The 17880-nt window shown below is 42.2% G+C and overlaps 1 protein-coding gene across 15 annotated transcripts in view; it reads right to left on the bottom strand.

Moving 5' to 3' along the window:
* Positions 1 to 17880, bottom strand: part of RAP1GDS1 (Rap1 GTPase-GDP dissociation stimulator 1) — a 171251-nt gene that overhangs the window by 72585 nt on the left and 80786 nt on the right. For 13 of the 15 annotated variants that reach the window (XM_038400650.2, XM_043513660.1, XM_038400657.2 and 10 more), the window contains exons 3-4: positions 13107 to 13229; positions 4970 to 5095 (exon numbers count right to left, since the gene is read on the bottom strand). In XM_038400650.2, coding sequence (XP_038256578.1) covers positions 4970 to 5095; positions 13107 to 13229 — 249 coding nt within the window. Of the gene's footprint in view, positions 1 to 4969; positions 5096 to 13045; positions 13230 to 17880 lie in introns of those variants that run through there. The other 2 variants (XM_038400662.2, XM_038400661.2) reach the window with 2 other exon arrangements.

Below are 17880 nucleotides of genomic sequence, written 5' to 3'. Positions count from 1 at the left end.
GGGACAATATAAGCCTAACCAAAGGTGGGTGTGACTTCATTAACATATTGATTCTCATTTCATAACACTGGAGATACTGACACACTGTATCTGCTAACCTGTAGGAGGTTACTCAGAGAAGATAATATAGCCTACTGAACGTTCTACCTTTTCCAAGACCCCGCTTTAAGGAGGGTCTGGAGACAGTTGTGTCCAGTGGAGGTTTTGGTTGTGTGATCACTGAGGATGGGGAAGCGGATAAAGAAGGCTCAGAGCTGATGCACAGACACAGAGGCTTCCCATGGATATCCCTGTGCCTCAGTATCTGCTGGATTCTCGAGTAGAACCATAGTCCATGCCATAGTGGATGCCAGCTGTCCCTCCTCCACTCCAGCACACGTACATACTCTCGTGAGGAGATCATTAGTTTTCCTTCATTTCCCACAGACCCCCAGTCCCTGCCGGCATTCCCTGAATGTGGTGCTAGATATTACTGTGGTATCTCCAGGTGAATTCTCACTTGCACAAGGTCATACAAGTCGTCTTTGGCAAAGCAAAGTGCAGAACCCAGATTTTCTAGCTTCCCCGTACAACCACAGATCATACTTGTTCAGGAGTGTGTATACATCTTAATGGATCGTTGCCATGGGGAATGTTGATGAGTAACTCTCGTGTTTCTGCAAACCTTCATCTAGCAAAGCAAAATCAGTAGTGAAATGATCTAACAGAACCAGACCAGTGACTCCACATTTCTTGTTTGCTTCCAATCTGCCTTTTGTTAGGCATCCTATGATGCCTGGAATTTTATACATATGATAATTTGTCTATTTTTGACTTCCAAAGCTACTGAAAGAAACTGAAGAAAGTGTAGAGTAGCACAATATGTAAGTTAATATCATTGATTGCTAGAGTTAATGGTGGAAGATCACTTTTAAGTTCTCGTCTATTCTTAGGTGGCTCTCTGCACTGGCCAGGGAAATCATCTTTGCTCCTTTCTAGCATAAGCTATATTTAACATGGTTTTCCTGGGCAGTGCAGACAGGGTCTACATGTTACATTCAAATCCAGGAGGGCAGCAGAAAAGAGTCTAGGACTTGCTGTGTAGAGAAAGCATTGTGAGGACAGAATTGGGAGGAGGATAGGTTTGGTGGTTTGAATTGTCTAGGTGTAGAAATGTAGGGAGGTTAATTATAAGCTAAAAATAATTACAGGTTAGAAGCATTAAACTGGATGAGGGTATGGATATTTAGTGTTAGTAATATAGATCAGACAAAATGGTAGCTCTGAGTGAGAATATCATTTGGGCTAATTGGCTAGAGGTAGGTAGGTAGAGGGGTGTGAGTGTGAGTGTGTGAGAGAGAGACACCACTCATCTCCCCATTTTATCTCTTTAGATTGTTAGCTTTTTGGGGCAGGGACCTGCCTTTTAAAACTGTCTATACCTGTAAAGCACTAGTACGTTTATAAGCATTATAGAAATAAACAATAATACAATTGTTTTTAAACTGGAGGACAGCACTGAATGGTTTACACACAGTGTACAGGAAACTTTAAATTCCTCAAAAGCTCTCTGAAAACAAATAACCCTTTCTTTGATCAAAACTTTTGGCCGTCTCAGTTGTTCTTTCATCTCTGCATGTGAGAGGGAGACTGGAACTATATATATAAAAATCTCATCAGAACTAACAAAGCTTCCTTCCACTCCACTTTGTAGTTATCCCTGCTTGCTGCCTTGATGTTAGGAGAATTACATAAAGCAGATCTCCTCAAAGCCAACAACAAGTACTTAAAAGGGACACTGTCAAGGCTGCTTGCTCCAAAATTTGACCTACTTTCCATCCCTCTCTGTATTTGTAAAACACATTTAATTCTCCCTCTGTTTTTTCTCCAACAAATGTTTCAATGTTCTTTTTAAGACTCAGCACTGGCAAGCAACCCCATAGGAACAATATGTGCCTATCTAAGGGAGAGGAAGGAATATCAGAAAGGAAACAAGGTTCAGTTTCAGGCTTTCATTAAAGAGGCCAGATTTCCCCCCCCCCCAAGATCTATTTACGGAAGTTACTCCTTCATCCCATCAGGCACCGCTCTCACTCTTTGGTTCTGGAGAAGCACTAAACCTCTTCATCCACCAAGAACAAATGGCACATTAATTTTTCCGCAGCACCTCTCCATAGATTGTCCAACCAGTAGTTCCGTGCAGATGGCTCTGCCTTCATGTAGATCCCCTGGGATCTGCACATTCTGGGGCCCAGTGCCCCTTTTCTTTTCACTGGAGGGGTAGGGGGGAAACGGAACCCTTCCTATGCCAATGGAAAGATGTGGGGAACTCTTCTCCTCAGGGCGCCTTTCTCGGGACTTTTCCCACAGGAGTGAGCAACAAAGTTTTATTTTTTTAATGATGAAAATCCCTTGATAATTTCTTTCTTTCTAGAGCACCATGACTGCTTCCCCTCTAAAACACAGGGGGCCTGATTCACTTTGTGCCATGCAAGAAAACCTCTAAGCATAAAATTACAAACTCACCAGGGTGCACAGGGTTCATTGGTTTCAATCTAGAATAGATATGTAGATATCAGTAGGAAGGGGCTTGATTTTGTACAACAGGCCTGTACAGTCCTCATTTGGATTGACCTGCAGATCTTACTCATAGCTTCACTCCTCATGAGTGATGAGGGAACCCTGTAATCACAGTTTCTGGAGTTCACTTGCCATTACATGGAATTAGCTAGGAAAGTCACCAAAATTCAATTTGAAGATTAATACATGTAATACTCCTTTAGATTATTAAGTAGAATTAAAGAGGTGCTACAACTTTCTAATACCAATTCCTTTTACCAAACGGGTAACAGCTATCTTCATTTCAAATATAAGGAAAAAGAACCATTTTGCCTGTGCATGATACACTTACAAATATTTGACTGCATATTCTGCCTTTGTTACATCTGAGAACACACTGTGAGAGAAAATAGTTTCCCAATATGAACAATTATGGTCATAAGGGAAAATATTTGTAACAAATATTTATTGTGATGAACACAAAGTATTTGTCCTTAACTTAATATCCTACTGGTATATATAAACACAGAGCCCATAAAGGCTATGGTAACACATATAAAATAAGTTGTGGCAGGATGGATGTGATAAATAAGTCTTGTAGTAGTCTAGTCTAGTCTAATTTAATCAAAGATACTAATCTTGATTTACATGACATTTTATTACCCATTATTCATTGCTCTTTCCTGAGTACACAGGCAAGACTGTTACTATCTATGGGAAAACAGCTATACTTGGTATACAGAACACATCACTGCCTACTGTAGATTTTACCAGTGCCAATTTTGCTCAACAAAAGAGCAACACAAAACTGTTAATAAAGACTCTCTATATTGAACAAATGCTGCAGACAATGCAAAATGTAGGGGCAGTTATACAGTACTTGACAGCATGGAACCATTTTGGTGTCCTAATTATTTTTCAAGCAGTAATGTACGGGGAACAAAACTGACATGAATAGTCACATAGAGTCTATTCATATGAAATAAATCATCCATGGAGTGAGCTTTCTGATCACGTTTGACCCTGAAATGCAATTTGATAAATAAGTAACATAATAGAAAGCTCAGTTTCTTGCTGAAGTTTCCACTGGGAAGCAGGTGTTCAGTTGATCCGTCAGCCTATAGAAAAGCCTAAACAAGGGAATGAAATGTTATCATCCTCAAGCAGCAGATGTCTGTAAATGCAACTGCCAGATTGGCAAATCTGATTAACTTCATGGAGTTCACATATAAAGCAATGTACAGCAACATAAAATGTAAAATTCCAAACTAGCGTGAGAAACAAATTTAATGAAGAAACTACTAATACAATTGAACTGAACAGACATTAGTCAGAATACCAGACAGTTTAGTGAAGGTGACATAAACCACAAAGAAAACTACATTCTTGATACAAGCAATAAGGTACAATAATTCAAGCTAGTAAAATGCTTTCACGTTTTAATTTAACTTGCCATCTGCAGACATTCATAGCCTTCTAGTTATTCTGTATGAATAATTTCTATAACAACACTTCCCAAGGACTCTGCTTCTTCACTGTACTCTTCATGCTAGTTTAAGTACCTTATTCTCTCTTGATATATACTCATAGGATCTACAAACACTAGCAGAAATCATTGCACTTATCAATAGGGAGCCCAGGCCCCTAACTATATCTAATCTCATGGAAAAAACGTTATTAAACTAGTAGAATTAAATTTTCCATAATGATCAAAATATTTAGATTTAAGAAAGATGGGACTACATTTTCAAAACATTGCACCTAATTCGGTTGTGCAAATCCTATAACTATGTACATAATTTGCAACTGAACTCACAATTACATTTCAGCCCAATAACATTTGGGCATGGGAAACTTATTGTGCCCACAAAAAAATGAAAAAGATACGTGCATAGTCCTGGAACCATGGCCATTCATTTAAGAATGCAACAGCATGTGCAACATAGTTAGGGCATACTTTTCATCCACATATGTAGTCTCCTCTTAATCATATCTTCTGTTGTTTGAGTCTTGGAGAGAAGTACATGTCCCCTTCCTACTCCTCCAATGTAGTCCAAAGGTGAGTACAATTTAAAATAATTCTAGTTTTGTGGCTATTCAAGTCTCAAATTGCATGCTTAGTACATGCTCTTAGAAAATCTTACGGATTACGTTAAAGAGAAAAAAACCTCCTTTAATCTCATGTCCAGAAATATTATGATATTGAAATGGTATTTTTTTTTAACCAGTCTGTCACACAAGCAGAGTACAGTTGTCACATCTATGATACATTTCAACTGTCCCATAAAATCAGAATTATTGGTGCAATGAACATAAAGCAGGGGGGAGGGGGAATGACTCACAGTTTATAACTGTATGACACAGTAAAAAACAAAAACAAAATCCCCCAAACCACCACCAACAACAAAAAATGTTACATTTCCACACTTACGGCTATCATAGCATATATTGCCCAGGGCACGTCCTGTCTGAAGCAACACTTCCTGGTCTTTGCAGTTTAAGAGCTGCACCAGTGGAGGGATCAACCCAGCATCCACACATGAGTTCCGCATAAATTCTGCAAACAGAGAGATATTTAATTAAAGTCAAGTTATATGGGTTTGATCTTTTCTAGTTAACACAAAAATCCATCTTTGGCAAAAGATTTTCCTTTCCAGATTCCCATCTTATGCAGGCACTGTAGCTGCCTCACTCTATGAGAATAAATGTATGTCTGGCAAAACAATATAGTTATCAAAAAAGATTCTAGACAAGATGGTCAAATTCAGAATTCTGGCTATGCTTTTTCCATTGCTCATTGATTCATCAGAAATCAAGAGAGTGTTTTAATTGACTTTCATGGAAACTAATTTAACATCCTCCAAATAATCACTGAGCATGTTTTGAGAGTAATAAATACAAGGAGAAAAGAACAGAATATTGGCAACATTTGTTCTCCACATTTGCAAATTAAACAAAATGTAAACTCCTCTATTAAGCAGATTTAAGACTGCAGCATTCCTCCTCCAAAATGAACAGCCTTATCTGTTTTACTAGATTATCTAAATTAAATATAAGCAGAAATGGAAGCTAAATTTCCAAGTACCTGAAAAACAGTTGCTACAAAAGATAAATGCAGGGAACTAACACTGAGTAGCAAGCTGGGAACTGGATATCTCTACAGTAGGTCTAGGAAAGTGCGGGAATTAGAGAAGTTTAAGAGGCCAAAGTAACTTTTCAAAGTCCATATGGCCCCACAATGGGGGGGAAACCAGATGATCCAACCAATGGCAGATTTTCTTACCCCTGTAACCCTTCTCCTGCCATGTACCCTGCTCACAGGAGGCCAGGCTATAATCTTACTTACAACAGTGTCAATCAGGAGTAATTCCACTGGAGCCAACGGAATTACACTGATGTTCGTGAGATAAGAATTGGTCTTAGGAGTTGGGTTGCACAGGATACACACCCCATTTGCAGGGCTCCTGCAAATTCAGTCCCTTTCCTTGTACATCAGAAGTACAATGGTTCTGCTTCCAGGCAGGATTCCCTGGCTAGACTGGGGTCCGGATTTACCTATAAACAACTGAGAAATATAGGCACCAGCTATCCATGTTTACTAACCTTGCAATATCTTTTTTTCCTATGAAAATGACATTAGTGCAGATTTAACCTGTCCGCATATCCTTACAGACTTTGAGTGTCATGTATCGATAAACAGATGAAAACAGACTTGTATAGGTCAGGTGGAAGACCAATGGCCAGCACAAAAAACCCCTAAAACACAATCTGGTAAAGCTGTAAATAAATGCTATGCTAAGGAGTCTAACGTCAGCACAGTGCACTGTCATGTACAAGATCCGAGATCACAGCTGTCAGTCCCTTACATTTATCTATCTTTTCTTGCTTTTGCTATTTCTCATGCCATTTTAATTCATCTTTTTTCCTCCTTCAGTCTCCCACTTTCGTTTTCATCTCAGTTTTTCTTTATTGGATCTATTATTTTCTTTCCCCTTCCTCTGCTTCTCCTTTTGGTAGATCCTCCCTCTCTCTTCTTCTCCCTTCCATTACATACCCCCATCCTCTCTCCTCCTCAACTTCCCCCTCCCCCGTATCTGTTTTACCTCCACAAAACCAATCGCTGTCTCCTCTCCACTGAAAGGCAGGTTTTCTCTCTTAGTTTCACACATTGTGTTTGGGGGTGGGAGGAATAGTATTTCATTCTTCACCCCTTCCTATGGAAGGAGAGTAGATTTCATTGTCACTCCTCACTCATGTGAGAAGGGAAGACAAGCAGAATTCATGGCCCCCTAGTTGTAGTGAGGAATAGACTTCACTTCAACCGAACAGATGTAGTGAGGAGTGGGGTGGAAGGAGCTGCTGGCATCAGTGCTGTGATGCAGGGAGCAGTATTACTGGTGTGCAACCCAACTAGAAGATGAAGTAGGTCCCCTGGAGGCCTTGAATCACATTAAAATACCTAACAGAACATGGCTGACGTGTTGCATAGTTGACCAGAGACTGAGGCCTCTTACATTGACCTAATTATGTCGGCATACACAATACAGTCTTGTCTCCCCGAAATTGGCTGTCTTGTCAATTTCACGGCTCCATGTGGGCTGCCCCAGCTCCTAGCCAGGCTGCTGCCCAGAGGCTCCCTACGCAAGGAGGCGAGAAGCCCCAAGAGCCTGCCACCCCTTCCTGGCAGGGAACTGCTAGCCCCCACGCTGCCCCTCTTCAGGTGGTGGAAGTACCCCTGGTCAGGGCACACACCGCTGACAGAAGGAGGGTAGTGTGGACCTCAGCAATGGTTAACATAGGTCAACTTACGTTTGTAATGTAGATGTGCCCTGACTATGAAGATCCCAGCAGTTGAAGCCAAACAAGTCAGCTTTATAGTTTGTTTCTTTTAGGGAGATAACGAAGTAAGCTTATTGTGCAATGCCAAATTCCACAAACCTTTCTGAAAAAATATTTTCAGTAAATTCCATCTTGAGGTAAAGCACAGCCGTTGTGAAATCCATGAGGAGTGCATACATGCGCCCCTTTGAAACACTGATTTTACGATTGCAGAAGAGGAGATCAAAAGCTCATTCTGGAGCTTTCATACCACAGTTGACAATCTGACTTGACTGTTGAAGAGGAAGAAAGTGCTAGTGGTTATTATTTGTATTACCACAGCCCCTAGGAGCGCTAGTCATTGACCAGGACTCCACTGTGCTAAGCGCTGCACAAACAAGACAAAAAGATGGTCCCTACCCCACAGAACTTAGAATCTAATATAAGACAAGAGACCACAGATGGATACAGACAGGTAGATGGAGAAATACAAGGAAACAATGAGATAATATTGGTCAGCATGATATGCAGAGGTATCAGCACATGAGCATCTGAACTGCTGTCAAGTTTTTAGTAGGTAACAAAGCAAAGGAGAGTTTTAAGGAGGGATTTGAAGGAGGATAACGAGGTAGCTTTGTGGATGTTTACAGGGACTTCCCCCCAATGCGAGGGGTATGAAAGTTCTTGACTGAAAATTTAACAAATGGCTGGCATCATAGGCTGATCAAAGGTGAGGTTTGACTATTCAATAGCAAATGAGAGACAATACGTAGGATGGAGGCGGAGTCTGAAGGTCCTTAAAAGTGAAGACAAGCAGCTTATGTTTGATAGGAGAGGGGTGACGTGGTCAAAGTAATGGTCTAAGAGAACAGTTTCTGCAGCAGCATTCTGACTGGATATGAGTGGGGAAAACTTGTGATATGATGACAGCCTGGATAAGAGTTTTAGCTGCGTGGAAGAACATGAGAGGCGATATCTTCGAGATATTATGAAGAAAGAAATGGCAAGACTTAGACGCAGTCTGGATGTGAGGACCTAAAGAGAGGTATAAGTCAGAGATGACACCTGGGTTATGGGCCTGCATCTCAGGCAGGATGGCAGTGTTGTCTGTAGTGATAGAGAAAGCAGGTGGTAAGTGGGGCTTGGTGGGAAAGATTAAGAGCTCTATTTTATCCAAGCTGAGCTTGAGCTCATGGCAAGACATCCACAACAAGATGTCAGACAGACAGGCTGAGATTTTAGCTTGGACAGGAGACAGGTCTGGTGGAGAGAGGCAGATCTGTGAGACGTCAGCATAGTGTTGGAGGCTGACTTTGTGTTCGCAGATGAGACTACCAGGGATAAGGTGCAGAGGGAGAAGAGTAGGGGGCTGTAGCAAGACGAGGACTCACTGTTGCGGCGCCCCCTGCTGGTCGTCCAGGGAATTAGCTCTCCAGCACATTGAGCGCCCTCTGCAGGCTGGTGTCTCACCTGCCGCTGGTCCCATGTCCCTCCTGGACCCCAGTGTCCTTTACTCAGGGTTCTGCCCCAGCAGTACCCCCTCACTCTGGGTCTCTCCAGGGGAACCCCCAACCCACTAAACCCACCTTGTCTCAGGGGCTACTGCCAGTCATCAGCTAGCCCCCGCTCACTGGGGCAGACTGTAGTGTAATGGCCACTCATCATTGGCAAGGGTTTAGGACCAACTGCCTCTGCCTATTCCCAGGTTGCCCCTTTGCAGCCCCAGTACCTTTCTGGGCCTTTACCAAGGCCTGCAGCCTGGGGGTTTACCAGGCTAGAACTCCCAGCTCCCTTTGCCCTTCCCCAGCACTACTCCACTTAAGGAACATCACTCTCAGGCAGGCAGCCCTTCTCCCTCCAAGGCTAGAGTGAGACTCCTCCAGCTTCTGGCCCACAGCCCTCTTATCAGGGCCAGCTGGGCCCTGATTAAGACAGCCACACCTGTGGTCAGCTATATAGTCAGCTTCCCCCAGCAGTTCTTAATCCCTTTTCCCAGCTGCAGCCCTCTCCAGGGCTGCTTTTATTATTGGCTCTCCTAGGGCTGTTTTAACCCATTCAGGGCTGGAGTGGGGTGACCACCCTGCTACAGGGGCCATAGGTGGACCCTTCACAGAAAGCTGGATGGAGCATTGAGGAGGATCCTCCAAAGGACACACTGAAGGAGCAATTAGAGAGATAACAGAACAGAGTCCTGGAAACCAAGGGGGGACAAGATCTCAAGAAGAGCATGGCTGATGGCATCAAAGGCAGCTGACAGGTCAAGGAGGGTGAAGACTGAGTTCTGGGCGTTGGCTAGAAAGAGGTCATTGGAGACTTTGGCGAGAGCGGTTTCAGTTGAGTGCATGGGATGTAAGCAAACTGGAGAGGGTCTAGGACTGGAGGAGAGGACTCCAGACAGTGAGTATAAACAGTGCATTCAATGAGCTTAGAGAAGAAAGGGAGAAAGGAGATGGAGCTGTAATTGTAGAGGCAAGTGAGGTCAAAGGTAGAGGTTTTTTTTAAGATGGAAAGAACTAAAGCATGCTCGTATTTTGAGGGAAAAGAGCCAGAGGAGAATGAGAAGGTAAGGAGAACAGTAAGGGATGGGATGTGAGTGGGATGAGGAAGATCAAGAGATGGGATGGGCTCAGTGGAGTGTTTAGAGGAGAAAAGCAGATAAGAAACTTGGGTGTCTGTGACAGAGAAGAAAGAGGAGAGTTGTAGGTTAGGAAGGGGGAAAGGAAGGCAAATTGAGGGAAGGGGGAGCTTGTACTGTATTTTGTCAATTATTTCACTGACTATAAATTTTTCAGTTAACATATTAAAGACAGAAAAGGTAGGCAATAGGGTTTGGTGGATTTATCTATATGGTTGGAACATTTTTATTTTGGGAAACAATTTTGCCATATAGTTAGATTGCTATATGCAGATTTTTGAAGGCTTAAACTATTTACAGATTAGGTAATATTTAAACAATTTTTCAATCTCTCAAGGTACAAAATAGGTTACCTGTTTGCCTTTTTTTAATGCAGTCTCTGAATCTTCAGATGTCATATTAACTCAAAGCAGCAGAAATAACAGGAATTACTGTTGTGGAGTTTAAAAGGATGGCGTATACAGATTGTGACAAACTGGGGAAATGTTTGTATTGTTTTTTTGAGTATTATGTATGACCCAATTTCCTTGTTCAATTTCGTATTGCTGCCTACCTGAATGCATAGTGTTAACTCAAAGGAGGCTGTAAAGGGATTGTTTGAGAACCCAGAAAAGGTAAAACAGTGACAGATAAAAGAGTTTCTCAGGTACCCATCTTCAAAGGAGTTAAGATAACAATGACTGGGCCATCAGTTGGGGAAAGAAGTTACTTACCTGGCTCCAACCAAGCTAGAATATTCTACTACTCCCAAGGCTAAGCCTAGGATCACAGGGTACCACACAGCTCAAAGACCCTAGAAAAGGGGAGGGTTTTTTTTGTGTGAACTGAGAGATGCTGACCAGGATGCATCAGTGAAAAGGCTGACAATGCTTCAGTACAGGTTGTTTCTGCATGCCAGAGAGGTATGTTAGCCAAGATGATGAGAAACTTATCCAGACGTAAGTAGTACGCATGTGAGTAGGCCTTTCATTGTGTTGGGGGGGGGAGTTGTTTGTTTTGCTCTACCTGCTTGGCCGGTTTGGGTGATGAATAAATCATGCTTTGTTTTGAAGAGGCTGTATCACTGCAAACACAAGCTGTCACAGACTCCAAGAGAAAAAGGGCTTGCAGGTTCCAAATGCAAATAGTCATGGTTTTCTAGTCTAAGAGTGGGTGAATTGCAGAATTCAACCTCAGGAGAGATAAAGGCCCAAGGCCTGACACCTGTCGAGGTGCATTCAGTGAGACCCTGACAAGGGGCAGCAGTAACTGTGACACAGATTGTTTCTGGTGTATATCCAGATAACAACAGCATGATTAGAATAGTAGATCTAACTGACATCTTTAATAAAATAAATTGGGACAATTTGATTGTATAGAGCACATTTTTTCTAAATGAAATTTTAACTGAGAGGAAAAGTTAAATGTTTGGGATCACCACAGAAAATGTAACAATTTGGTTAAACTTGCTATGGATCCTGATGTTAATCAAATACAGTAAAGAGTGACTTGGAGAGAGCCAGATTTATTTCTCTTCCAAAGTATGAACATTAACAGAATACTAACCATTACAATTCAAATTGGGCAAAACGAGCAAATCAACAACCTGTCTCCACACAAGAAATCAGTTCATCAAATTGTTAATTCCCCACCTGAGCTCCAGAAAAAGCTGGATCTGAAAGAGCCTATCATCTACTAGAAGTCTTCTTCTAGCTTCACACATCAGATTCAGTCACGGGGGAGCTATGCAGGAACTGGGACTGCTGACTCCTTCAGTACCTGGATTAAATGTATCCAGACAAGGCCACTATCAAATCTTTACCTATTCTCCTGGTCCCACTGCCATCCAGGATCCACCTCAGAGGGCAGAGAATGGACCATGTTGAGTCAGCTCCCTTCAGCAACTTCCATTCCAAAGGAAAAATAGAAGAGGGAGATGGACTCACAATCCAGCATCTTCCCTAAAGAGGAATCTGTGTGAGAGATCTGCAGAAAGAAAATCAGCTGCCAGGATACCATATGGGCAGCAAATGAGGAACATCCTTCCCTCCTCTACTCAGCCCCCTCCAAAGGATGGGATGATTTGCAGTCGATAGCTTCTCACCAGTGAACCTCCTTGGATGGGAGTGGAGCAATTCAGGGGTTGAGGGGGATCAATTGCGTCTCCTTTTCTATTCCTTCTAGAGAGTCCTGGCAGTGGCTCCTGCCTGCAGACCTTCAGCACTCACTCCACTTCCTCCCCAGCTGAGGGAGTCCACAGGGGTACACAGAGCAAGGTGCCTTGTCCATCCAGTTGCACATATTTGTATTTAAATAAATAAAAATATAAAATTCTATAATGGCCTGGCTACATAATGTGCTGGTTTGTAGATCTGTCACTTCTTGGATCCAAAAAATCATTATAAAGTTTCCCATCCCTACAGTACAAATCGAACAGCACTGAGTTTAAGTGGAGCTGAAAGAATGTGGAGGGGCTTACAGGGGCCCTCTGCTCCAGATCAATTTCACCCATGTTGGAATGTTTAGAGTCCATGAACTATTCTTTATAAAGAAGAATTTCTAGATTATTTTTCAAATATATTATGTTGTATGGCACCTACCACAAAGATCCCTGATCCTGAGTGAGGGCCTTTGGCTGCTACTGTAACACAAATAATTATCTCTATTTTCAGAGTGACTGATCCTACTATTTTGTCACAGGACTTGAAAGGGGTAATAATGTTAGGGCTGGGACCAGTGACAAGAGGTAATTCGTTTACCACACTTGTACAATCTATTGTGGTAACTGTGTACACAAACATTTCTATACATGCATTTCTGAAAATCTTAAAGCCTTAATATTTTTTGCCTATTAAAAATACAATAGATTTTTAAAAATTACTTATACCACAAAAGTAAAGACTGAAAACTCCTGAAAACAAATGCTGTTCTGATGGATTAGCAAGAGGATAAATGCACTCTAAACAAATCTAGTGGCAACAAAATATTGACAAGACAAAAACAGAAAGGGTGAAAGAGAGACAGATGAAAAATCTCTAATCTACAAAATGAAAACATAAATGAAATAAAACATACTGACAAGTGAGGTGCAAAACTGAAGATGTTCCAGCAGAAAAGTTCTTGTGGAAAACCTCACCATTTTTGGCTACTTCTGCTATGATGTTAGCTACTTTTGCCGTGCAGGAAGACTGTGGAGTCAACAGACTTGCAAACACCTGAAGAATCCCACTTTTTTGGATTTTTTCGCTTGTCTCGGTATCTGAAAAACACATCAAAACAAAAAAATCACTTGCATAATAATTTACAGCCTCTTTTTAAAAAAAGAGGGAAGAGTAAATTTTGAAAATGTGCACGCATAAAAATTAACTTAAATCTAGACCTTGCTTAAAGGTAAGTCTCCTGGCAACTACCGCGCTATATACAAGGCAGAGATTGATGTTTCAGTGTTCCTCTAATAGTGTTTATCTAACAGAACGTTTCAAAGCACTTAGTATCAGTTAATCCTTACAAAGCAACTATGTGGTAACTAAAAATGTAGGATTTATCCTCATTTTACAAACAGATGGGGAAACTAATGCAGAGAGCAATAAGAAAATCCTGATGAAAGTTTAGGGGACAAAAAGGTCTGTGGTAGTCCATCAACAGGCAAGTCTAGACTACTGGTTAAGTCGATCTAGTTTACGTCGCTGTAGGATGTAAAAGAGACACCCCCTGGAGTAACACAAGTTACAGCGACCCAAGCGCTGTCCACACCAGCACTATGTTGACAGCAGATGCTCTCCCACTGACATAGCTTCTGCTTCCTGCAGAGGTGGAGTAATTATGCTGACGGGAGAGCTCTCTCTCATTTTCACACTGATGTAGCACTTCTAGTGTAGACTGCTCTATGTAACAATAAACAGGTGGTACACTGAGCTGACCAATCATGGGGCAGGTCCACTTAGTACAGAAATACAGGTGGAGGAGACACATTCCTCTTGGGCCAGCAGAAAGCTATGTAGTCAGTGCACAAGTCTGAAAGTGTGGGGTAAGAAGACAGAGAATTATGCAGACGTTGGTCTTCTCTCCCACTCTCCATACACACTGGTGTGCTGGGAATTACTGTGCTAAGGCAGCAGTCACTCTTCAGCCCCAGTGACAGGGACAGAAGAAATGAAACTGGGTTCTCTATGCTGAGTTGAGGATAGGGTGACCAGATATCCCCATTTTATAGGGTCAGTCCTGATATTTGGGGCTTTTTCTTATATAGGCTTCTATTACCCTCACCCCCATCCCGATTTTTCACACTTGTTATCTGGTCAGCCTAGTTGGGGATCAAGTGTTTCAAGGAGGACTCTCTTCCCCTTTCTTCCAGTTGTCGAGGGACATCTGTATACTGACAAGGACCACCTTCCATCCTTGGATAATAACCTACTTATAGAATTGAAAAACAGTGGTAATTCTCATAGGGATTAAAGCAAGAGGTACTACATACTAAGTATGTGGGTTTTTTCCCTACTGTCAAATGTTTTTACATTTCAGATTAACATGAGTGCCATATACATATGATTAGATGGCAATTGTTGTTTTGTCATTTTATAAATGCAATGGGACTTCTGTTGTATTTTATCATTCATGCTAAAAGTTACTGCATTCTTTAAGAATGTCAGATAAGATGCAGTAATTGATGTTATTGTGCAAAGCAGAACAAATCCATCTGAACTCAAGCTGCTGTTTTAAATCTCTCCCTTTCTCATGGGTGTCTTGCAAATACTACAAGATATGGAACTACAGGTGCCAGCTTCTAACTTTCCCCGGGGTGCTCAACCCCAGGCCCTGCCCCCACTCCACCCCTTACTCCAAGCCTCCATCTCTGCCCCGCCTCTTCCCACCCAGTTCCACCTCTCCCCTGAGCATGCCCCATCCCCACTCCTCCTCCCCCCCCAGCGCCTTCTACACACCGCAAAACAGCTGATCTGCAGCGGCTAGGAGGCGTGGGGAGGAGTTGATTGGCGGGGATGCCAGTGGGAGGGAGGCACTGGGGTGAGCCTGGCTGCTGGAGGGTGCTAAGCACCCACTCATTTTTTTTTTCCATGGGTGCTCCAGGGCTGGATAACATTCGTTTTGGCCTGTAGGGGTTGATAGTTCCTTGACCCACCTGGTGTCTGAAGAGTGACTTCTCATCTTTAAAATGGTGATAACATCTGATTACTACTGAACAGGGATTAATTAACTAATATTTATACAGTACTTTCAAACAGCAACACATAACATAAGTGCTAATTATTATTAATCTATTTACAGGTTTACAAATTAGTTGTGAGTTTTCAGATATGCAGAACCTTATGTCATCACAAGAAAATGTTAATGATCCATTTGGAAGATGTTACAAATAGGCCAATTCTGCACACATTTTGCAGTAAGTTCTTGAATAGATGCACAGATGAAAGAGACTATTTACACACACAATGCATGTCAATGATGAATGAAAGGAGTTCCAGATAGTAGTTTCATTTGTATCCACGGGATAACAGACCCCTTTGATTTCAGCTGCTAAAGTACCGTAAAACATATCTGGAAATGTGGAGTTCTACTGATCCATACAATGTGAGCCACAATTAGTAGGCAGGAGGCATTAATGTGGTTTCACCTGACACATTGCTGAGATATACAGTATCCAGTCTTATTTTTATGGCCTTCTGTTTGATGGACTCATTACATTATAAATTACATACATAGAATAAAATAAGTCCTGTGACCTGCAAGAAGTGGGGGAAATAAAATTAAATGGTGCTTCAGGCAAGTTGTGTGCGGCAAATACGCTCTGATTTATTTGATTGAGATAACCAAGTGAGTACCAATAAAAATACACTCCTCAGCTTACTAGACTTCTGCTGGAAATCTGAATATCAGCTGCAGAAAATGCAAACACCTTGGTTCTTCTCTTGCTATGGAGCGTTACTGAAGCCACCACTGCATCTCCTCTCCCTTTCAAATACAAAAAACACCAAACAAAATGCCTTCATCTCCACATGCACTGGCTCCCGTGACCCAGGTAGAGTACTGACACTAGGATTTCTCAAGCACAAAGGCAACAACAGTAGAGGCTAGTTATCATGCCCAGCAGCACTTCCAAGCTACCAGGGGGCATGGCCATGCCTACCAATCCACCCCACCTTGCTAGTACCTGCCAGCAAGCGCTGTGGGAAATGCATGCTCTACTTTCATCACCAAGCAGAAGGAAAGCTATACAACACACACGGCTTACTCAGCACTCCCTGTGGCACATAATGAAAGCACAGAGCATCTCCACACATCCACTGCAGCTCTCAGCAAACCCCACCCTCAGTGCTCCTCATAATTTAACCCATTGTGTAGAGTATATCAACTCATCTGAAGACAAGCAGAGTCCACGGTATTGGGACAGTAAACTTTAAGCAGAAAACATATTGATCTAGAAAAAAGGCAGACGTGTTTATTGTGCACCCTCTGTATAAGGAGTCCCCAAATGGTAGGTCAAATGCATATCACATCACACACATATCTCTAGAGTAAAGAGTCCTTTTTGCACCTTCATAATAAGCTTAGTTTTTGAGGTTTATAGTTAATCAGGTTCATGTTCTAATATAAACATTTAGGGGAAAATATTAATGGACTGCAGCATGGGACTAATTTTTAAATTGCTTTCTTAAAACATTTGGAATTGGATAGATACTTCAGCGGTTAAAAGAACAACTTTTGGTAGGGCTTTGAAATACTATGGGAAATTGTCTGACCTCATGTAAAAAAGGTGGTTTATTTATAACCCTGAAAATGGCTGGTTATTTCCAGTACTCCTACTCCAGGCTTTACTATTCCTTTTGTTACTAAGAAAGAAGGATTAAGCCATGTGCAAGTTACAACATGATTCTGGCAGAAAGGAGATGGAGGTGCCAGTGGAGAAGGTCTCCAATCAGCATTTACTTGTCTGCTGAGCAAGGTACCCCACCTCAGAAGAGGCAGAGCTGGTGGGGGAACTGGCAGTAAATGGCTGAATAGGAGAAAGAGACAAGAAGGGCTTTTTTGAAGGGTGGCTTTAGATGCAAGTGTCAGACAGGAGGAGCTGTCAGGGAGGGGAGGAAATATTTGTGAGGCAGCGCTTCAACGAGGCAAGTTAGCTCATGGCTTAACTTTTGAAGATGTGTTACGATTCTTATTATTCGTTGCTGTTGTACGCCCCGCCTAGCCTGTAGGATGCACTGTAACTTTGGTCTGAGCTGTAGAGGACTGCAGCTGCAGGCTAAATTAAAAAAAGATCAACATATATAGTTTTCCTTCCCTCTTGGGTTTCCCTCTAATAACTAGCAGCTGATGTGGAGAGGGCTAGGGACCTCAGGAAGCATGGAGTGAGTAGCTGATGAATCTCACCAACCGAATCGATGCCCTATGGCCTCCCAAGATTGATACAGCAGAAGACATCTGCAGAAGAGGGGAAGGGAGTCAGATTTGATGAATGACATCTGAGAGTCCTAAAAGGATAAGTTGGATTGTTTTATTTGTTCTCATGTCATATACCCTATTATATGTATTTATGTAGTGGTATTGCCAGGGTGATTTTAAACACTGCTAAAGGTTTGGCGTTTTTTTCCTCTTGCAGAGTCTCAGCCTTTGGGAAATGATGCTCCCACAGCCAGCGGAGGCTGATGTCCCCACAGGGCCATGCAGAGTAAAGGCTTGTCTTCACCTATTGGGGTAAGTCGACCTAAGTTGCGCTACTCCAGCTAGGTGAATAACATAGCTGGAGTCGACGTAGCTTAGGTTGACTTACCGCGGTGTCTTCACTGCACCGTGTCGACGGAAGATGCTCTCCTTTCGACTTCCTTTACTCTTCTCGGAAAGGTGGAGTACCGGAGTCGACCTCTGCCATTGATTTAGTGGGTCTTCACTAGACC

The sequence above is a fragment of the Dermochelys coriacea genome, chromosome 4 (genome assembly GCF_009764565.3).
Source record: "Dermochelys coriacea isolate rDerCor1 chromosome 4, rDerCor1.pri.v4, whole genome shotgun sequence".
NCBI lineage: Eukaryota > Metazoa > Chordata > Testudines > Dermochelyidae > Dermochelys > Dermochelys coriacea.
Note: the sequence above shows the minus strand (reverse complement) of the source record. Positions and strands in the feature narration are given on the sequence as shown.